General features: G+C 45.2%; 1 protein-coding gene across 3 annotated transcripts in view; it reads left to right on the top strand.

The window, feature by feature from the left end:
- Positions 1-23,404, top strand: part of ASAP1 (ArfGAP with SH3 domain, ankyrin repeat and PH domain 1) — a 140,230-nt gene that overhangs the window by 16,101 nt on the left and 100,725 nt on the right. For 2 of the 3 annotated variants that reach the window (XM_060277616.2, XM_060277613.2), the window contains exon 2: positions 16,381-16,467. In XM_060277616.2, the coding sequence (XP_060133599.2) occupies positions 16,409-16,467 (59 nt within the window). In that variant the 5' untranslated portion in view covers positions 16,381-16,408. Of the gene's footprint in view, positions 1-16,161; positions 16,274-16,380; positions 16,468-23,404 lie in introns of those variants that run through there. The other variant, XM_088675898.1, reaches the window with a different exon arrangement.

Genomic DNA, 23,404 nt, shown 5'->3' with positions numbered 1-23,404 from the left:
TTTTGCTTGCCTCCTCTCCTCCGCTATTCGTAAGGCCTCGTTGGACAGCCATTTTGCCTTCTTGCATTTCCTTTTCCTTGGGATGGTTTTCGTTGCTGCCTCCTGTATAATGTTACGAGCCTCCATCCATAGTTCTTCAGGCACTCTGTCCACCAAATCTAAATCCTTAAACCTGTTCCTCACTTCCACTGTGTATTCATAAGGGATTTGATTCAGATTGTATCTTACTGGCCCAGTGGTTTTTCCTACTTTCTTCAGTTTAAGCTGGAATTTTGCTATAAGAAGCTGATGATCTGAGTTACAGTCAGCTCCAGGTCTTGTTTTTGCTGACTGTATAGAGCTTCTCCATCTTTGGCTGCAGAGAATATAATCAATCTGATTTCGATGCTGCCCATTTGGTGATATCCATGTGTAGAGTTGTCTCTTGTGTTGTTGGAAGAGAGTGTTTGTGATGACCAGCTTGTTCTCTTGACAGAACTCTATTAGCCTTTGCCCTGCTTCATTTTGAACTCCAAGGCCAAACTTGCCAGTTGTTCCTTTTATCTCTTGATTCCCTACTTTAGCATTCCAATCCCCTGTAATGAGAAGAACATCCTTCTTTGGTGTCATTTCTAGAAGGTGTTGTAGGTCTTCATAGAATTGGTCAATTTCACTTTCTTCAGCACCGGTAGTTGGTGCATAAACTTGGATTACTGTGATGTTAAAAGGTCTGCCTTGGATTCGTATCGAGATCATTCTGTCATTTTTGAGATTGCATCCCATTACAGCTTTTGCCACTCTTTTGTTGACTATGAGGGCCACTCCATTTCTTCTACAGGATTCTTGCCCACAGTAGTAGATATGATAGTCACCCGAACTGAATTCACCCATTCCCTTCCATTTTAGTTCACTGATGCCCAGGATGTCGATATTTATTCTTGTCATCTCATTTTTGACCACATCCAGCTTACCTCTATTCATGGTTCTTACATTCCAGGTTCCTATGCAATATTTTTCTTTACAGCATCGGACTTTCCTTTCGCTTCCAGGCATATCCGCAACTGAGCATCCTTTCGGCTTTGGCCCAGCCGCTTCATCAGCTCTGAATCTACTTGTACTTGTCCTCCGCTCTTCCTCAGTAGCATGTTGGACGCCTTCCGACCTGAGGGGCTCATCTTCCAGCGTCATAACTTTTATATGCCTGTTGTCTTTGTCCATGGAGTTTTCTTGGCAGGGATACTGGAGTGGCTTGCCAGTTCCTTCTCCAGGTGGATCACGTTTAGTCAAAACTCTCCACTATGACCTGTCCATCTTGGGTGGCCCTGCATGGCATAGCTCATAGCTTCTCTGAGTTATTCAAGCCCCTTCGCCACGACAAGGCATTGATCCATGAAGGGGAAAACATCGCTATTACATTTCATTAATTACATTCCATTTATAATTGACCTGCCTAACAACAAGTAATTACAATTACAACAAATAAAGGCTTGACATATCTTGCTTTGCATGTCATGCATCTATCTCATATATTTATTGGTTTTACCTTTTAAGTTGCGTTACTGAAATAGATGCACTTTTCAACGATATTCAAATTTTCCGAGTTTCACCTGTAAATAAAGCAAAGCAGCAACAACAAAAATACAACAATACTGAGCAGTGCGAGATTCCAGGGGCTCACCTGGGATTTTCATTTCCTTTTGGAAACGAGACACAGCATCCTCACCCCTTTGCCATCTGGCACAGAGCCACCTTGCATTTGTTTTCTTAATGGCTCATTACGCCAGGCCAGGACTTCTCAAGAAACTTCCCTGCAGCAGGAGGGACTGGCAACTAAAATTGATGGAGTACACAGAGCTGGCAAATAAGAAACCAAGAAGAGAGACTTTTAAAATACAGAATGGGGAGAATTTGTGGACTACTTGGAGAATTATTGTGAACGACTTAAATCATTAGGAGGATTGACGTGAAAACGTGCAATAAGAATAAATTAAAGGAAATACAAAAGGGAAATTAGTAAACAGGGGATATGCAGTGGTAAAAGATAAGTAACTGCAGAAAGCGGTGAGGGGACCGACTAGAATATGGAAACTTTATGCTTTTGAACTTTATGCTTGATGCTTTTGAATTCTGGTGCTGGGGGAGATTCTTGAGAGTCCCATGGACTGCAAGAAGATCAAACCTATCCATTCTGAAGGAAATCAGCCCCGAGTGCTCACTGGAAGGACAGATCCTGAAGCTGAGGCTCCAATACTTTGGTCACCTCATGAGAAGAGAAGACTCCCTGGAAAAGACCCTGATGTTGGGAAAGATTGAGGGCACAAGGAGAAGGGGACAACAGAGGACGGGATGGTTGGACAGTACTCTCCAAGCTACCAACATGAGTCTGACCAAACTGTTGGAGGCAGTGGAAGACAGGAGTGCCTGGCGTGCTCTGGTCCATGGGGTCACGGAGAGTCGAACACGACTAAACAACTAAACAACAACAACAAAATGGAAACTTGCCTGCCTTATATTTTAACATGCCTTTTTTAACACTAAAGGTAAAGGGGCCCCTGACCATCAGGTCAAGTCGTTTCCGACTCTGGGGTTGCGGCGCTCATCTCGCTCTATAGGCCGAGGGAGCCAGCGTTTGTCTGCAGACAGCTTCCGGGTCATGTGGCCAGCATGACAAAGCTGCTTCTGGCGAACCAGAGCAGCGCACGGAAACGCCGTTTACCTTCCCGCCGGAGCGGTCCCTATTTATCTACTTGCACTTTGATGTGCTTTCGAACTGCTAGGTGGGCAGGAGCTGGGACCGAGCAACGGGAGTTCACCCCATTGCAGGGATTTGAACCGCCAACCTTCTGATCAGCAAGCCCTAAACTCTGTGGTTTAACCCACAGCGCCACCTGGGTCCCTTTTTTAACACTAGCTGTGTTAAAAAGGTCTGGCACCCACAATCTCATAGCACAGGGGAGTCTGGCACCCACAAACTTATAACAATATATTAAGCAGATATTACAAAAACTCCTGCAAGTCTCCACCACCTTCACCTGACAAAGAAACGCAGCCCAAACCAGCAGCCTTTGGAACTTCCTACTGCTCAGAGGAACGGGGAACCATGAGAGAATGAATGATATATAATGCATGTTGTATATAATAAAACGTATTTTATTACAAGTATCGGATCCCTTGACAAGTTAATATAAACACATTATATATTAATATGGCAGTTAATGTAGATCAGCTGAGAACAGGATTGCCAACTTTTCCATCAGCCTCTTTAGCCATGCATTTGAGATGCAGGAATGAGCATGTGGGACTATCATTTCCTGCTAAGAACTGTTGCAGATCAAGCCATAGTGTGCAGCTAGAGAGGCCAGCTGAAACATTTCCAGCCCCTAATTGAAAATAGACAGTCACAATTCCAAATGCAGCAGAATATTATTATTATTATTTCTATTCTTATTATTTTGCCGCAATTTATTTTGACAAGCTGGAACATGTGCAGAGGAAGGGCTACCAAGATGATCAAGGGTCTGGAAGCCAAGCCTGATGAGGAATGGTTGAAGGAGCTGGGTAAGTTCAGCCTTGAAAAGAGGAGACTGAGAGGAGATATGATAGCCATCTTCAAATATCTTAAGGGCTGCCACGTGGAAGGCGGAGCTAGCTTGTTTTCTCCTGCTCTGGAGTGTAGGACTCGAACCAATGACTTCAAGTTGCAAGAAAGGAGATTCCGGCTAAACATCAGGAAGAACTTTCTGACAGTAAAGAGCTGTTCACCATGGAACGGACTCCCTCGGGAGGTTGTGGACTCTCCTTCCTTGGAGGTTTTTAAGCAGAGGTTGAATCTGTCATGGGTGCTTTAGCTGAGATTCCTGCGTTGAAGGGGGTTGGACTAGATGGCCCTCAGCGCCCCTTCCAACTCTACGATTCTATGATTCTAAGGCAGCTTCCCAGGTTTCCATGTAATGGAAGCTGGTGTCCAATGACATTAGGTGGGGGGCAAGATTCTCCTTCTCTGCCCTAATAAAATGGTTAGCCAACCAAAACGTTCTCAGTAAAGACAGCCAGTTAACAGCCTGGCTCCCATGTTCTGCAGCAGCTAAGACTTCTGACAGTTTCCCAGTGGTGAACCCACAGGCAAAACAAACTGCAGTAATCTAGGATGGATGCGAACCGTGGCCAATAATTATGGGATTGTAAATACTGTACCGTATTTATATATTGGCCAGACATAAAATTTCTGATTCAATTTGTCTGCAAGGCATGGCCATAAAATATAGCAAATGTGGGACTTAAAGCCAGGGATGATTGCATGTTTATTTCTTTGCAAGGGGGTCAAAGTTCCTTTCCCAAATTACATGAGACATGTGTAGTCTTTCTCTCTGTTGGGCTTGTGTCAAGTAATTATTGCCAAAAAGAGGAGATAACGTAATGAGGGGGGAATAGATGTGACACTGGAGAACTTCATATACTGCTTTGTTTAAGGAAATGTGATCATCATTTTAATCTGCATTGTGGGGTCCAAAACTGTTGTACATACCCCATTAGTGTCACTTCCCGGGGATTTGTACAAACTGATCATCTCTGTCTCAGTAACGCACATCAGAAAGTCTATTATTATTATTATTATCATTATCATTATCATTATCATTATCATTATCATTATCATTATCATTATCATATTTATACCTCACCCATCTGGCTGGGTTCCCCCAGCCACTCTGGGCGGATCCCAACAGAGTATTAAAAACATGATAAAACATCAAACATTAAAAACTTCCCTAAAAGGGCTGCCTTCAGATGTTTTCTAAAAGTCAGATAGTTGTTTATTTCCTTGACATTTGATGGGAGGGCATTCCACAGGGCGGGCGCCACTACTGAGAAGGCCCTCTTCCTGGTTCCCTGTAACTTCACTTCTCGCAGGGAGGGAACCGCCAGGAGGCCCTCGGAGCTGGACCTCAGTGTCCTGGCTGGACGACACTGGCACCATCCAAAATATTTAATTTGGGTACTAGGGGAGGAACACAACTAATAGAGAAAGGGTACTGAAGATTACGAAGTGAATTCATACCCTTCCATTCGTTCTCTCTCTCTCTCTCAAGACTTGAAAGACTGCGCTGAAGGAATTGGTGGGTCCTTGGGGCTGCAGGAATATGCCCTCCTGTGATTTACCCCCCCCCTTCCAGGTGTACCATATTTACTCAAGTCCAACGTGCCATCGAATCTAATGCACACTTCAATTTTCAGAACCTTGAAATAAATAAATAAAAGCATTTGCTGGCGAATGTAAATATGCCATCGAATCTAATGCGCACCTTAATTTTCGCAGTGTCATTTGGCCAAAAAGGGTGAGCGTTATATTCGAGTAAATACGGTACTTTTCCTTGTGCATACACCAGGGGTTCCCAAACTAAGGCCCAGGGGCCGGATGCGGCCCAATTGCCTTCTAAATCCGGCCCGCGGATGGTCTGGGAATCAGCATGTTTTTACATGAGTAGAATGTGTCCTTTTATGTAAAATGCATCTCTGGGTTATTTGTGGGGCCTGTCTGGTGTTTTTACATGAGTAGAATGTGTGCTTTTATTTAAAATGCATCTCTGGGTTATTTGTGGGGCATAGGAATTCGTTCAAAAAAAAAATCAAACTATAGTCTGGCCCCCCACAAGGTCTGAGGGACAGTGGACCGGCCCCCTGCTGAAAAAGTTTGCTGACCCCTGGCATACACAAGCCATACTGTTTGCACCTGTAAAAGTTTCAGGGTAGACATACTGGTTCATTTCCAGCTGGTCCTTGTTCCAGACACACTGACCTATTGTGCCACAATACATAAATTAATGAAGTGGAATTATATGTGGACTCTCAAGGATAAACCCACCACTGAATGTCACTATTATTGTGTCAATCACATGCTGAAAAATACACCTGGAGGGGTGGGAACTAGCCTGAAGGGGTGGGAACTATATTGCCTATTCTGACTGGTGGTGCTCCCCAAGGTCTCAAGCAGAGGTTTGACCCATTTCCTGTTATTTGACCATTTTTGGTGGAGATAAGGATGGGGAAGAAATTTGATTCCGTTCACATTTAAGTGCACATTTACCAAATTCACCCTTTCTAGAACAATATGAGAACTGAAACTCCACCACATCCTTCAAAATCCGCATTTCCCCCATTTTTGCAATGCGGTCCTCCGGCCAAGTATCGTGTACAAAAACGCATGGATTTGTGCATTAAAATGCATGAGTGAGTGAAAATTGCTTTGCAAAAAATGTGCGTATCTGACAAAATTGCACACAAGCCTGAGGATAAATTTGACACAAACAAAGTCCTAAGCTGATTTGGAAACGTGGAGAACTGAATTTAAGGATGGAAAAATGAGAAAATGGGAGAAGTTCTCCCATTCCTAACTGGAGATGCCAAGGATTGAACCCAGCACATTCTGTTTGCAAATCATGTGCTCTGCCACTAAATCGCACCTCCCCTTCCCCCTCTCCCCTTCATCCCTGGGGACCATATTACATTTTTTTTACCACTTGCCGTACCACTCAGGGCACCAGATGCTAGCCGCAAATTGCATCTCCATAATTGATATTTTCTTTTCCTCTCTTAAAATTCCTCACTCCTCTGCTCTGACATCTTCAGAGTATAAAATGATGTTCCCCCCCCCCCCCAGACATTTGTTGAAAACGGCAGTGTGCAAACCAGCCGCACTCCAACCTTTATAGACAGAATTGTTTGCTTACATAGAGAGCAGTACTGTAATTACTCTGGGCTTGCATTATATATCAAGGTCAAAACTCTGTGATTCAAGCCATTGTTTAGGGATAAAAGGGAGTTGTTTTTCTGGCACAGCGGCAGACAGTACTGTAGCAACAAAGCTAACGTGGACCCGATACCGTTTTTTCTTTCTTGGCTAACTCCCGTCCAGCCTTGCCAAGAAAGCACACTGCTCAGTATTAGAGAGGACAGTAACAAAAGCATTTCCTCTATCTCCGATGCTCAGGCTCTGAGGGCCGTTGCTTACGTGGCCAAAAGCCCACTTTCTGCACACAAGAGCAAGTTTCGGGGGACCCTGGGATTTGCAGAAGTACAACGGTTTTAAAGGAAGGGGAAACGGAGAGCAGAGGACCCCAAAAACAGCTGGATGAGGAGTGAGGCTGTGTATACTGCTTTGAAAGGCAGCTAGATTGTTTGCATCCTCCTCAATTCAGATTGAGGTTTGTTTGGAAGAAAACGCATCCAAAGGCAGGATTTCATAAGAAACAATAGGATGAATATGGAAACAATGCCTTATGAGGAACAGCTTAGGGAGCTGGCTATGTTTAGCCTGGAGAAGAGAAGGTTAAGGGGTGATATGATAGCCATGTTCAAATATATAAAAGGATGTCATATAGAGGAGGGAGAAAGGTTGTTTTCTGCTGCTCCAGAGAAGCGGACATGGAGCAATGGATTCAAACTACAAGAAAGAAGATTCCACCTAAACATTAGGAAGAACTTCCTGACAGTAAGAATTGTTCAACAGTGGAATTTGCTACCAAGGAGTGTGGTGGAGTCTCCTTCTGAAAACTAAATGCTTACTGAAGAAGCCAGCTGTGGTGAAACAAGGTATATATCCTAGGAACCTTGTCTTCACCTGTGGATATTCCCATGCCCCGCCCGATCTTCATTCGGATGCTTCGTTGCCACCTACCTAAACGTTGGTGAACACCTCATTCTGTGGAACTCAAGCATTTACATCTATTTGCAAGTACTTTTGAATTGATTTATTTCCATATGAACTATGACATATGAATTACGACTTATGACTGTGGACATTGCATTCATGTTGGACTAAGTCCTTTTCTGATACTCTGCAACACGTGGTTGTGCTATTTATGTTGTTTTACATTGTCTCTATAAATTCTTGAATGACTTGTTACAGCAGCCGGTTACGCCTGTTTATATAACTGACAATTGTGTTCGTAACTGAGGTTATTTTGTGTATGTTTGCATACGGTGTTTCCTGCTTGGCAGGGGGTTGGACTGGATGGCCCTTGTGGTCTCTTCCAACTCTATGATTCTATGAATACAGGCCACCTTTCATCTCAAAGGGGCTGATATTTTAAAAAGAAAGAACTGTAAAGCACAGATTCAATGAAACAGTAATTAGCAACATCTCACCGGGGACTAGGTAGGAATTTGTGGCCCTCCAAATGACCACAATTCCCATCATTCTCAGCCTTTGGCCACGATGGCTGGGACTGATGGGATTTGGAGTCTTAACAACATCAGGATAGAATAGAATAGAATAGAATAGAATAGAACATTTAAATAATATTTTAAAAGCTGTTAAAAAGCCATTAAAAAGCTGTATATCCATTGGCAAACAGGAGCAGATACATTAAGATGAAGTAATTTAGAAAACAATTTAGATGGAACAATAGTATTAAAGGCTGAACTAAAGTCGACAAAACTCACACACAGGCACGCAGGGAATCCAGATGTTGCAGGATGAAGTGCAATGCCATGTTGACCGTATCATCTACTGACCTATTCGCTCAATAAGCAAATTACAAAGGATCCATCAAAGGGCCAATAATAATAATAATAATAATAATAATAATAATAATAATTTGTATTTATACCCCGCCCTCCCCAGTCAAAACCGGGCTCAGGGCGGCTCACACCAATAAAATTACAAAAAACATAAAAAGCAATTGATTAAAATGCAGATTAAAATACAGTATTAAAATTTAAAATGCAGCCTGATTTTAAGTAGTCCATAAACCCAAGCCATGAGGGAAGAAAACACAGGTGTCAGACTAAGTCCAACCCAAAGGCCAGGCGGAACAGCTCTGTCTTGCAGGCCCTGCGGAAAGATGACAAATCCCGCAGGGCCCTGATCTCCGGTGAAAGAGCATTCCACCAAGTTGGGGCCAATACTGAAAAGGCCCTGGCCCTAGTAGAGGCCAATCTTTCAAATAGCATCTTTCAAATAGGCCAACACTAGTCTCTCAAAGACTTTCATTACCACAGATGTTAAAGCAACCGGTCTATAATCATTCATCACACCATAGCTGCCAAGTTATCCCTTTTTTAAAGGGATTTTCCCTTATGCTGAATAGGCTTCCTCGTGAGAAAAGGGAAAACTTGGCAGCTATGCATCACACTGATGGAAGATTGGGCACAGACTCCTTACCCCATATCTGAGAAAGTTCATACAATCTCTGCAAATTAACCCAACAGTTAATAACACACCTGGCCCCCTCTAGACACCCTTTTTATTGTTTATTCATGATTTAAAACGTTTGACGTTTTACTACGCTTTTATATGTACTGTAAGGCATATGGGTGCTGAAACCCAGCCAGATGGGTGGGGTATAAATAATAAAATAATTACTACTACTACTACTATTGCTCACCAGTTAGCTCATTTGGTTAGAGCAGGCATCCCCAAACTTCGGCCCTCCAGATGTTTTGGACTACAATTCCCATCTTCCCCGACCACAGGTCCTGTTAGCTAGGGATCATGGGAGTTGTAGGCCAAAACATCTGGAGGTCCGCAGTTTGGGGATGTCTGGTTTAGAGCATGGTGCTGATAATGCCAAGGTTGCAAGTTGTTCAGATGTTCTGGTGTGTATGTGTGTGTCTTGCTCCTGTGCTACAGTGCAAGGATGCCCCAAGGTTACTAATGGAAGAAGAAGAGTTTGGACTTGATTTCCTGCCTTTCACTCCCCTTAAGGAGTCTCAAAGCGGCCAACAATCTCCTTTCCCTTCCTCTCCCACAACAAACACTCTGTGAGGTGAGTGAGGCTGAGAGACTTCAGAGAAGTGTGACTAGTCCAAGGTCACCCAGCAGCTGCATGTGGAGGAGCGGGGAAGCGAACCCGGTTCACCAGATTACGAGTCCACTGCTCTTAACCACTACACCATGCTGGCTCCCTAATGCACCAGCACTGGGAAAGCATCTCAGAAGAACTAATAAGGCAGAGTGATGTTTGGACAATCCAGTATAAATCCACCAAACGCACTAATACAACACGTTGCACGACACATCCACCAAAAACCACCAGTCCCTGAATATTCCACACAGAGATGTTTGGTCATTGTAGCTGAATGAAAAGGAACAGAACACTCGAATAAAGCCTTGGACCAGATGTCTAGGTAGTTACAGATTACGAAGATGTCAAAGAATAGGCGATTGATGCAACCAGTTCTACTAAGATAGCAGTCTCTGAACTCATGGTAACCTCTGATCTGCTCACATGTTCAAGGGGTGAATCAGAGGACAAGGTAATCAAACAAAAAGTCGGCGACTTGACAGTCCTACTGTAAGGGGACGAAAGAATTTGCCTGTCTGAGGTTTGAGGGATGGTGTGCAGAAATCTTCACAAAAAAATCCCTTTGGCATCACTCAGATACCTTCTGGTTTCCCTTTCTGAAGGAAGATTTTCCTCCAGATTTGGGTTAAGTTTCTTTCTTTCTTTCTTTCTTTCTTTCTTTCTTTCTCTCTCCTTCCTTCCTTCCTTCCTTCCTTCCTTCCTTCCTTCCTTCCTTCCTTCCTTCCTTCCTTCCTTCCTTCCTTCTTTCCATACAAAAAATGGAAAATGGCACACAGAATTTACCAGTGCAATCCTCACCACAGGTCAGCAGCAGCTACATGTGGCTTTAAAAGACGATTGGAGAAATTCATTGCCAATATGGCTGCCAATGGCTACAAGCCATTTTGGCTCTGGTCTGCCTCCACGGTCGGAGGGAGCAATGCTTCTGAATGCCAGCTGATGCCCTTGTGAGAACAGCATGCTCGATGGGCCATTGGCCTGATGCAGCAGGGTTTTCCTATGTTCCCATGCACATCTCATGGATTAGTTTTCTTGCAGAATTTGGGAACGAACTTAAAGGCATGGCATTGTTAAATTTGGGGTTCTCTCCCACAAGATGCAAGGATGTTGGCTGCCAACTTGGATGCCTCTAGAGCAGGCATCCCCAAACTCGGCCCTCCAGATGTTTTGGGACTACAACTCCCATCATCCCTTGCGAACAGGACCAGTGGTCAGGGATGATGGGAGTTGTAGTCCCAAAACATATGAAGGGCCGAGTTTGGGGGTGCCTGCTTTAAAACATCCAAGGTGTCATGAACATGGCAGTCCAAAACCAAGAAGGACAGCCTGAGATAGAAGGCAGGCAGGCAGAAGGAAAACAGAGAGACTTGCAGATTTCTCAGACAGCTGGAACCACTGGGCTGACGCCTCCTCCCTCTGTAGCTGGCAGGAGTGCAGCTTATCAACTTAGGAAAGGCGGGCTGGATGGGAGCCAGCTCTCCGAGGAATCACAGTTACAGCACAAGGGAGGGAGTGCATTTCCTCACCGGAAGAGGAAGTAGCTGACCCCATCAGTCCCAGAACTAGACGAGTGGGGAAAGTCCAAGTGATAAAACAACCCCAGAAACATAAGGGTAGGAGGTTCAGTATATTCTGCAGGAGGCGGAAGCATTCTTCAGAAGAGTCAACTTGATTGTGATAGATGGTCGCTCGGAGAGAGTGGTCAGAGGCTAATTTCTTGTATGCAATAAATCTTCTGTTAATTACCTCTTGCCTGCTGTTTTCTCAAGCCGGAAGCCGGCCAGCTCCTGACAGCAGGACAACCTGCTAAGAGGTATAAGACTGAATCAGATAAGTGCTGGAGATGCAATGAGGTTGAGGGTGGACCTGTAAAAGGGCAAAAGAGTATTGGGAAATAATTTATAATGAATTGAAAAAAATGTTTAAAATCACCTTTCCAAAAAAAAAAGAAGAAGAAAAAAACAGAGTCCTTTTTGTTGGGGATAATTCAGATGGAAATTCCCAGGTGTCAAAAAAGGTTATTAATGTAGGCTACTATGGAAATTGAAAACGAGCAAGGTCCCAACTAAAGAAGAATGGCAACTTAAACTGTTGGCAAGGCTGGGTGGTGCAGGGCGCTAGGGCGCAGGGCCGCCAGGGGGGTGCTGTGCGCGCGGCGCCCGACCGCCAGCCACGCTGGGAAACGGGGTGGGGATGTGGCAGAGGGAACTTCGAACTATGGCGCCGGGGCGCCAGATACGCTTAAGACGGCCCTGACTGTTGGAATATGCACAGCTTGCGGATCTAACTTATAGAATAAGAGAACAAGAAGAACATTCGTTTAAAGAGGATTGGGAAATGTTTGTTGAATACTGTATATGGGGGATAATTGTGTGCACTTGAAAACATTGGTAGCATTAAGATAAATTAAACTGTGTAAATAAATTTTGATGGAAGAACCAATGGAATACAGAATGCATAGCTGCCAAGTTATCCCTTTTTTGAAGGGATTTTCCCTTATGCTGAATAGGCTTCCTCGCGAGAAAAGGGAAAACTTGGCAGCTATGCAGAATGGTTTAGTTCAGGCATCCCCAAACTTCGGCCCTCCAGATGTTTTGGACTACAATTCCCATCTTCCCCAACCACTGGTCTTGTTAGCTAGGGATCATGGGAGTTGTAGGCCAAAACATCTGGAGGGCTGCAGTTTGGGGACGCCTGGTTTAGTTTATATAAAATATGCAGGGATTTGTTCTATGCAAAATGCACCATGGAAAGAGAAGATGGGAAGTCATTGATATTTTAAGGTTGTCTAAATGAATATTCTAAATTGTAAAACAGAAAATTTAATAAAAATTATATATATAGAACACCCAAGGACAAGACTACAACATGGCGGCAAGGCTACCAATAGCTGCCATATTGCTTCTACTATCAGGGCAATCTGTTGGGCAGCATAAACAGCAGCCAGGGCTAATGGGTTCTGTAGTGCAGCAACATCTGGAGGGCTCCAGGTTTCCTATAAATGGGTGATTCATCTAAAAGTAAGAGCTCCAGGATAACAACCTCTGAGTTTTGATTGCATAACTGAGCACTTAAATCATGCGCCCTATATTTTGAGAATAAAGTTGCAAGCCAATTAAAAGCTTCTGAACTGACGGAACGCCTTGCCTGACAGCCAATTAATTGCTTACTCATCCAATTAAAATAATTATAAGAACGGCATCGATGCAGAGGATGTCTAGAGATTAGCGGATGAAGATAATGGTTTTCTATCAGCAGAACGCAGAGAAGGCATTTGTTAGGTGGAACACCTGAGATCCATTGCCTGAACAAAGATACGTCAGTGAATTGCTTTTAATAACAGTAATAATTTCTTTAGCACCGAACACCCTTTCCCCGGGGATTTCATTAAAACTGTGTTTTAAAATCCACATGTTATAATCTATGATGAATAGATTTAACCAACTAGGGCTTTTAGTGCTGAAAGAAAGTGAAAGTCTCCACCCTTTCCCTTGAAACATACAATTATGATAATCAACGAAGATGCAGAAATATGTTCAAGTATCCTATTAGCACTGTAACCTTTCTGCAAAGAACTCAGCATGGGAGAACTTGACTTAGCCCCTTTTATCCGTACAACAACCCTGTAAAGCAAAGATTGGGAGTCTGAGGCTTTCTGTGTTCTCACATGCTCCAGTTAATTAGTTGGTTCCTGGTGTGCTGCAAACCAGAAATTTGTCATTACAACTGAGCCAGAGCAAACCATAGTTTCCTGTTCAGATGTACAGTACCATCAAACCCAGAAGTAGCTAATTCATCAGATCATGCCAGGAGAGAGTAGAACTTATTCAGCATAAGGGACGACATGAGCACAGGACTTGTTCTCGTTGTGCCAAATTACAGTCTCACATTATGAACTCTGTGGCTACCACTGCTTCCAATCTATCATCTGTAAACCTGGAAAATTCCAGTTTCATGATTGGTAAACCGTGGTTTGCTGGGCCTCAGTCATCTATGTTTCAGTAACTTTCAAGTTAGACTACTGCAATACACTCAACCGATCTTGGGACTGATTTTGAAGACCATCTGAAAGCTTTAATTAGTGGCACAATGCAGCTGCCAGACTTTTGACTGGAGCCAGATGATCAGATAACATTACAGTGATTTTGTTTCCACTTTCCCGACCACTAAATTGTTTCTTGGCTTTGTTCAAGGTATTAGTTTTGGCCTCTAAATCCATAAACAGCCTGGGACAAGAGTATCTCAAGATTGGTCTTCCTTCAAAGGAGCCTTCTCTGGCAGCTTTGTTTATCATTTGAGGTCCTGCATTGGGTCCATTCAACTTTCAGAAATATGGTGTGTCCTCAGGGCCTTTTTAGTCATGGCACCCATGCTGTGTAATAGTCTGCCAAAGGAGGCCTCCTGCTCACTTTGGACAGGCTGCAAAGACTGTTGTATTTTTAAGGCTCCTTTTGTTTCTTCCGGAGACACCAATCCTACACACCTTTCCCTGGGAATAATCTCCATTGAACACAATGGGACTTACTTTTGAGTAAACATACATGTGACACTTTTAGATTTGTCATTGGTTTTATGGGTATCTGATTTTTAGTATTCTGCATTGACTTGTTTTTTTTTTTCATTTTAAAGCACTTTAAAGAAAGGTAGAGCATAAATTTGTCAGACGGAGGCAGTAAATACTGCTGCAATCATATCTGCTTACCTGGGAGTAAGGTCACTCAATAAGAACCATTGATCTCAGTAGGACTAAGTCTTCATTGAACTCAGTAAGGCACACAAAGGATTACACTGTGCATCAGGCATGGCCAAACTTGGCCCCCCAGCTGTTTTGGGACTACAACTCCCATCATCCCTAGCTAACAGGACCAGTGGTTAGGGATGATGGGAATTATAGAATCATAGAATCATAGAGTTGGAAGAGACCACAAGGGCCATCCAGTCCAACCCCCTGCCAAGCAGGAAACACCATCAACGCATTCTTGACATATGCCTGTCAAGCCTCTGCTTAAAGCCCTCCAAAGAAGGAGACTCCACCACACTCCTTGGCAGCAAATTCCACTGCCGAACAGCTCTTACTGTCAGGAAGTTCTTCCTAATGTTTAGGTGGAATCTTCTTTCTTGTAGTTTGAATCCATTGCTCCGTGTCCGCTTCTCTGGAGCAGCAGAAAACAACCTTTCACCCTCCTCTATATGACATCCTTTTATATATTTGAACATGGCTATCATATCACCCCTTAACCTTCTCTTCTCCAGGCTAAACATACCCAGCTCCCTAAGCCGTTCCTCATAAGGCATCGTTTCCAGGCCTTTAACCATTTTGTTTCCCTCCTCTGGATATGTTCCAGCTTGTCAGTATCCTTCTTGAACTGTGGTGCCCAGAACTGGACACAGTACTCCAGGTGAGGTCTGACCAGAGCAGAATACAGTGGTACTATTGTAGTCCCAAAACAGCTGGAGGGCCAAGTTTGGCCATGCCTGGTGTACATAAATGTGATTAGAAAAAAACAAAGGGAAAAGGGAGATGACACACTTGAGAGGGGACAGAGGGAGAGAGGAATGAGAGAACATGCCATGTGACCCTGCTGAGTCTTTAAAACAAGGATGGAGAACCTTAGGCCCTCCAGATATTTGTTGGACTCCAACTCCCATCATCCCTGATATTGGCCATGTCATTTTTGGCCGATGGGAGTTGTAGTTCAACAAACATCTGGAAGCCCACAAAGATTATCCATCGCTACTCTGCAACATCATGGCTTCTTTTAGAAATCCTGAGCTTCCTTTACAGAATTACAGTTCCCAGGGAGTCAGAATGATTGTCCAACTGGGCAGTCTCTAGGAGCTAAAAGCTGTGTGTACACATTTACCAGCATAAAACTCGGCTAGGTTGTTCTTTTTCTCCACTGAGAATCATAGAATCATAGAGTTGGAAGGGACCCCGAGCATCATCGCTCCAACTCCTTGCAACGCAGGAATCTTTTGCCCAATGTGGGGCTCAAACCCATGACTTTGAGACTGAAAGGCGCACGCACTACTGACCGAGCTATCCCTCAGGGTTCGAAGGTGCTTTGACAGGGGAAGCATCGAAACACAGCAGTTCATCATAAACGCCAAGGTTGATACAGGATAGATATGGATTGTGGCCAATGTCCTGGGTACGCTGCTTAACAAATCATTGGTGGGAGCAAACGGGATGCAGACTAAACAGGAGTGTGAACGCAGCTTCAGTCTTTAGTAATTCCTCAACCCGCTCGCTTCTGGGCATCATTTTTCTTCACATTTTTCTATGACTGTGAAGCGGTCATAATTTAAGCGATTGCTACCATGTTGAGAAGAAAATTGCTGTGTCAACTACAATAGAACAAGTCTAATTGTTTGCTTCAGAGTAACTTTTATGTCAAACTGCTTGGCAGCGATTTCTGTTGCAGTTGCATTCCTGGCGCTTTAGGTCCCTGTTCCTGCTTGTTCATTTATAAAAGGGAGATTTGACAAGGGTACGTTGTATGTGTGCTTGTTTGTTTGTTTGTACTTCTTTAAATCTTCTGTTTCCTTTTAATTACTTTGCCCCTTCTTATTTTCTCTTCTTTTCTTATTTGTGTAGGTAACATTCTTGTGGTGACAGATGAGACATGAGATCTTCAGCCTCCCGGCTCTCCAGCTTTTCCTCTAGGGATTCATTATGGAACCGGTAAGAAAACAAGGGGACGGGAAAAGCCAAGCTGATTCCTCTTTTAAAAAACAACAACAACAGAACATCCCACTGGACTTGTAAAAGTGCTTTGCAGTCCTAACAAGTCTCCCTAAATCCCTGCAAATTTGTTAATTATCACACCCATTTTACAGACAGCAAGCTGAGGCATAATGAGTGGCTTGCGAACACAACCCCACTCCCCTGTAATGTGTTTTGCAGTCCAGTATGAATGAGCCAGGGACCCAGGTGGCGCTGTGGGTTAAACCACTGAGCCTAGGGCTTGCCGATCAGAAGGTCGGTGGTTCGAATCCCTGTGGCGGGGTGAGCTCCCGTTGCTTGGTCCCAGCTCCTGCCAACCTAGCAGTTCGAAAGCACGTCAAAATGCAAGTAGATAAATAGGAACTGCTACAGCGGGAAGGTAAATGGCGTTTCCATGTGCTGCTCTGGTTTGCCAGAAGCGGCTTTGTCATGCTGGCCACATGACCTGGAAGCTATACGCCGACTCCCTCGGCCAATAATGCGAGATGAGCGCGCAACCCCAGAGTCGGTCACGACTGGACCTAATGGTCAGGGGTCCCTTTACCTTTACCTTTATGAATGAGCCAAGGAAATAAATAACTATGCAACCTTTAGAAGACATCTGAAAGCAGCCCTGTATAAGGGAGTTTTTTTAAATGTTGTTTAAAAAAATGCATTTTCTTTTTCAGTTATTACAAACATCACATATCCATAACATTCATATTACATTTCCTCTTCCCACCCCTCCTGGGCTTCCCCCAACTTCTGGTTTATTTCCCCCCTGTTTCACACTGCTATTTCACACTGTTTTTGTTCTTTTTAATGTTTAATGTCTTATTACGTCTTTATATATGGCGGAAGCCACCTAGAGTGGCTGGGGCAACCCCATCCGATGAGCGGGGTATAAATATTCAAATCATTACTATCATCATCATCATTGAATAGGACGTCCCTATGTCCCTATGTTGGAGGGCACAAGTTTAATTCGCTGGTGTAAGAATGCCCCATTCATTAAACCTTTGCAAATTGTACACATTCCTTATCAGAACACAGCCAATGTGAAACATTCTTGAGAATGTCACAAGACGGAGGTTGGTCAGGCCCGTTCCCTCCTCCCCTTCCAACCTTGGAGAATGCAGAACGGCCCACCATAGCCTTAATAAGCTTTTGTGTTCATTCTCTGAATGGCGTGTGCCCACCCCGAGTCCTAATTTAAAGTCTGTTGTGTACTTTGTGAAAGTCACTTGAGCGACAACCCGCTTAGCGTGGGCGTCGCAAACCGACGCCCCCTAACAACAAACAAAAAAGAACTGTGTGGTTGTGGTGGGACTTCCTCTGGATTCAAGTGTGAACTTAGGATGTTTGAGGTTAGGGGGCCTTTAAAAGCCAAAACTGCTGCCAAATTGTAAAACCAGCACCTTCTGCCCTTAGCATCAAACCCACAAACCTTAAACCCTGTTGCCATTTGGAACAATAAAAGGAAACAATGTACCACAGAGTTAGCATACCCTCCCTGTTTCGATGGGATGTTCCTGGAATTACAGAAGCCATCCCAGTACGTTTCCGAGAACAATTCAAAGTGTTGACGCTGACCTTTAAAGCCCTAAACGGCCTCGGCCCAGTATACCTGAAGGAGCATCTCCACCCCCATTGTTCATCCCGGACACTGAGGTCCAGCTCCGAGGGCCTTCTGGCGGTTCCCTCCCTGCGAGAAGTGAGGTTACAGGAAACCAGGCAGAGGGCCTTCTCGGTAGTGGCGCCCGCCCTGTGGAACGCCCTCCATCAGATGTCAAGGAAATAAACAACTACCTGACTTTTAGAAGACATCTGAAAGCAGCCCTATTTGGGGAAGTTTTTAATGTTTGATCTTTTCTCGTCTTTTTAATATTCTGTTGGTAGTCGTCCAGAGTGGCTGGGGAAACCCAGCCAGATGGGAGGGCTATAAATAATATGTTGTTGTTGCTATCCTGGTTTCTGATTTGATCCTGAAATGCTCTGGGTTGAGTCGGTGCTTGCAGATGATCCTGGAGCTTGTAGTGGTGTCGCACTCTGGCATGAGCCAGCTGACTTGGGTGAGAGCGTGGCACTAAAAGACACACTTTTTTTGGTGCTGCGCTCTCGCATCCCGATTTTCATCCGTGGAATGCTGGAAGGTAAGGGTTCGGATCTCTGCTGGGCTGGGAAGCCAGGGGAAAATGTATCTCTGGCCAAGGGTGGGCAGCCTCAATCTGAATGCAGCCCTCTAAGCCCTGGGTCGGATTTTGGGGCTCTCCTAAGGACACACCCCTCGCTGGTAATGCTTTACACACTCCTGGAGTGTTTTGGCCTGGCTGGAAATTCCCCTTGCTTGTCAGGATGGAGGGTTAGGGAGAGGCATGGAGGTTGATGTACATACCCTCCAACATTTCTCCAATGAAAATAGGGATGCCCTATTCCATTATGTTATGATTATACCCAACCCATCTGACTGGGTTGCCCCAGCCACTCTAGGTGGCTTCCAACATATAAACACAATAACACATTAAACATTGGAGGTAGGATGGCCGTCTGTCATGGATGCTTTATCTGAGATTCCTGCCTTGCAGGGAGTTGGACTAGATGACCCTTGGGTCCCTTCCAAGTCTACGGTTCTATGATTAAAGAACTTCCTTATGCAGGGCTGCCTTCGGGTGTTTTCTAAAGGTTGTATAGTTACTTATCTCCTTGCCTCAAGGGTCACATAACTCCATCCCCCACCAGACACACACATTCTCCAGTGAAAATAGGAACATTCTGGGATCAAATCAGAAACTGGGATGGCTTCTGTAAATCTGGGACTGTCCCTGGAAAATAGGGGGACTTGGAGGGTCTGGATGTTGAACCAGCTCACTCTGCTAATGGGAGGTGTGGCCTGGCATAGCCAGCCCAAACCACAACTTGCAAACCCAGTTCATGCTATGAGTTTTATTCTAGTCCGTCAGCTGATCACAAATTATTGCCTATCAGTGCAGACACCACACCAAAAGTATCGCTTTACTTTGCTTGGACGCGAGGTCTGAGCTAATCCATCGCATTTGGTCCTCAAGAAGTGACTCTCCTCCCGTTGGAGGTCCTGAAGCAGCAATCTTTTATATCAAAGCAAACAAACAAGGCCATTAATTGGCGTTTCGTTGCTTGGGGTGTATGATCTGGATACTTTCCCGGATACAGATGGGCGATGAATGAGACTGAAAATATTGAAATATTTGCAATATGGCTTGATGAGCTGTCGTGGTTGTTTTTCCTGCACAATCCTCATATACCAGCTGCTTTTCAGCCTGCCAATTATTGCAATATCTTCGGTGGCTCCTCGTGTTGAACAGTAAGACATTAATAGCGCTCTCTCTCTCTCTCTCTCTCTCTCTCTCTCTCTCTCTCTCTCTCTTAATTAAAAAGAGTGAGCTGCCTAGGCTTGGGAGAATGTTACTTAAGATATTCATTAACTAATCCCCCGTGTTAACATAGGTACTCTTGATAGTTCCTCCAAAACCTTGGTACGGATATTTATAGAAGCAGCTGTGGGGAACCTTTTGTCTGAACTACAGCACCCGTCATTCCTGGCCATTGGCCATACTTGCTAGAGCTGATGGGAGTTGTAGTTCAGCAAACACCTGCAGGGCCAAAGGCCTGGTACCTGGTAGGAGGAAGGAATTCATAGAATCATAGAGTTGGAAGGGATCCCCAGGGTCTTCTAATCCAACTCCCGGCAATGCAGGAATATGGAGCTGTCCCACAGGGAGATCGAACCTGCAACCTTGGCGCTATCAGCACCACACTCTAACCAACTGAGTTATCTCCACCATATTGTATATAGTTGCGTTGTGTGTGTGTGTTTTCTTGCATGAGTGGAATACAGTGGTGCCTCGCTAGACGAATTTAATTCGTTCCACGGGTCCTTTCTTATAACGAAAAATTCGTCTAGCGAATCCCATAGGAATGCATTGATTTTTTCCCCCATAGGAACGCATTAATTGAATTTCAGTGCATTCCTATGGGAAACCGTGATTCGCTAGACGAATTTTTCATAAAACGAATTCGTCTAGCGAGGCAACCTCCACTCGAAAAATCCTTTCGTTAAGCGGAAATTTCGTTAAGCAGGGCATTCGTTAAGCGAGGCACCACTGTAGCAGCACTCGATACAACCCATAATCTGGCAACACTGCCTGCCCGTCCTCCCCGCATTTCCTCTTATCAACAAGGGTTATTTCGTGCATTACAGTCTCACCATGCACCATGACAGTTGCTATTATTGCTGCTCCCTCTATTACTGATCATCATCATTATTATTATTCCCTTTCCACTGCCCAAGGCCCTTGGAGACAAGGAGCTGAAAACTCGCCCTGCACCGTTCCATCTTTTCCTTCCCCAAGCACATTCCCTCTCCCCCGATGTTCCGGCATTTGTTTCCGATTTGCTGTGCTCTCGGTTTCTTTTCCGGATACCGAGGTTCCAAAGCACCAGCCTTACTGCTGATTGTTCTCCCCGCGAGGCTGGCATGCCACAATGCGTTTGTCAGCGGGACTCGCTCTCGCGTGACAACATCAAAACACAAAGGCAGAACTGAATCAGCAGATCAGTCAGCTTTATCGCATGCAGTTGGGAGCTTGACTTCCTTTCCCGGGTCGCTTGTTGTTGTTGGGTTCCTTGTTGCTGCTTTTTGTCGTTGACATTCTTTCGAGGCAGCTTGTGGAGAGCGGTCCATGGAACAACACTTACTGTCAGAAATTTCTTCCTAGTAATAATAATATTAATTTATTATTATTTATACCCCAGCCACTCTGGGCGGCTCCCAGCAGAATATTAAAAACACCATAAAACATCAAACATTAAAAACTTCCCTAAATAGGGCTGCCTTCAGATGTCTTCTAAAAGTCAGATAGTTGTTTATTTCCTTGACATCTGATGGCAGGGCGTTCCACAGGGTGGGCGCCACCACTGAGAAGGCCCTCTGCCTGGTTCCCTGTAACCTCACTTCTCGCAGGGAGGGAACTGCCAGAAGGCCTTTGGAGCTGGACCTCAGTGTCTGGGCTGAACAATGGGGGTGGAGACGCTCATTCAGGTATACAATACTGGGCCAAAGCCATTTAGGGCTTTAAAGGTCAGCACCAACACTTTGAATTGTGCTCGGAAACGTACTGGGAGTCAATGTAGGTCTTTCAGGACCGGTGTTATATGGTCTTGGCGGCCACTCCCTGTCACCAGTCTAGCTGCCGCATTCTGGATTAGTTGTAGTTTCCGGGTCACCTTCAAAGGTAGCCCCAAGTAGAGTGCATTGCAGTAGTCCAAGCGGGAAATAACCAGAGCATGCACCACTCTGGTGAGACAGTCTGTGGGCAGGTAGGGTCTCAGCCTGATGAAGCTGTTAGACAGCTGCCCTGGACACAGAATTCACCTGCTCCTCCATGGACAGCTGTGAGTCCAAAATGACTCCCAGGCTGCACACCTGGTCCTTCAGGGGCACAGTTACCCCATTCAGGACCACCCCCTCCCTGCTCACCCCCTGTCCCTCCAAAACAGTACTTCTGTCTTGTCAGGATTCAACCTCAATCTGTTAGATATGTGACGATGGCTCAGCCTGCCTTCCTTCTTGCACCTTTGCTCCTTGCAGATTCTGCCCTTCCTCGGCCCTCTGACTCAGAGACTACTAGAGCCTCTCGTCACCCGCCAGCAGCTGTATAGCGAGGAGACACCGTCCCCACCCTCAAAGTGGCATTTTAAAGGGTTAGCATTAGCGAAATGTCATCTATCATGGGGGAAACAATGGCCTCCTTCTACAGACCTCCTCCGTTGCGTTCACGTTAAATGGGTCTTTCATTCATGGTCCCGCTTTACGACTCGAACACTCCCAATTTGGCACTTTGCAGTTTCCAAAATAGTTCCCCTGTTTCCCCGCATCTGATTGTTAAGTCCCCAACCCCAACCCCCCACTCCCTGTTCCACCACCTCGGCTCGCCCCCACCACTTCCCCATCCCCTGCAGATCAGAGCTTTAAATATCAAATCAGCTGGTGGGTGTATCTAAAATAAGCACACACTGAGGAAAAAGAAAGTTGGGGGTGTTGTTTCTGTGGCTCATGCCGAGGCACGGCACATTTCCTACGAACACATGGCAGGCACAGAGAGCGCTAAGCCAATGGGGGTGTCACACGTTAGTGTAGGGGTAGGTCGCAGGCTGCCCGAGGGCTGTTCGTGGGTTAATTTCAAGCAGGTGGGGGGACAGGGGGAGAGGAGGGAGGGAGGAGGGTGGAAATATTTTGGGGGGAGGAAGCCAAAACAGATGGAAGGGTGGAAAGATGCATGGAGGAAAGCCCCCTGCAAGGAACCAGCTAGCACCTCTGGGCAAGAATAATCTGTCCTTATCCTTGGCATCCCACAGGGTAGAAATGAAGAGGAGGGGAGAGAGAGAAGAGGCTGGCTGAAAGAACAGGGTGGCAGGAAAAAGTAGGGAGCCCTATTTGGTTTTGACTCTTTTCTGGCGTACTGTCAACATGTGTAAACCCTCCGAGTGCCTCTATTTTCCAGGGACAGTTCCGAATTTACAGAAGCCATCCTGGTTTTTGATTTGATCCCAGAATCAGGGACATAGCTAGCTGCTCTGGCACCCAGAGCAGTGGGAGCGGAGTGAGCTACCTCACCCATTTCCTCCTGAGCCCCTGACCATTCCCTGCTGCTAGAGATTAGCACAGTATGTTCCATATAGCCTGCCATAAAGGTAAAGGTAAAGGGACCCCTGACCATTAGGTCCAGTCGCGAACGACTCTGGGGTTGCAACGCTCCTCTTGCTTTACTGGCCGAGGAAGCCGGCGTACAGCTTCCGGGTCATGTGGTCAGCATGACTAAGCCACTTCTGGTGAACCAGAGCAGCGCACAGAAACACCGTTTACATACCCGCCGGAGCG

The sequence above is a fragment of the Zootoca vivipara genome, chromosome 8 (assembly GCF_965207765.1).
Source record: "Zootoca vivipara chromosome 8, rZooViv2.hap1.1, whole genome shotgun sequence".
NCBI classification, from domain to species: domain Eukaryota; kingdom Metazoa; phylum Chordata; class Lepidosauria; order Squamata; family Lacertidae; genus Zootoca; species Zootoca vivipara.
The sequence above is the reverse complement of the archived record's forward strand: the minus strand, read 5'-3'. Positions and strand labels throughout refer to the sequence as shown.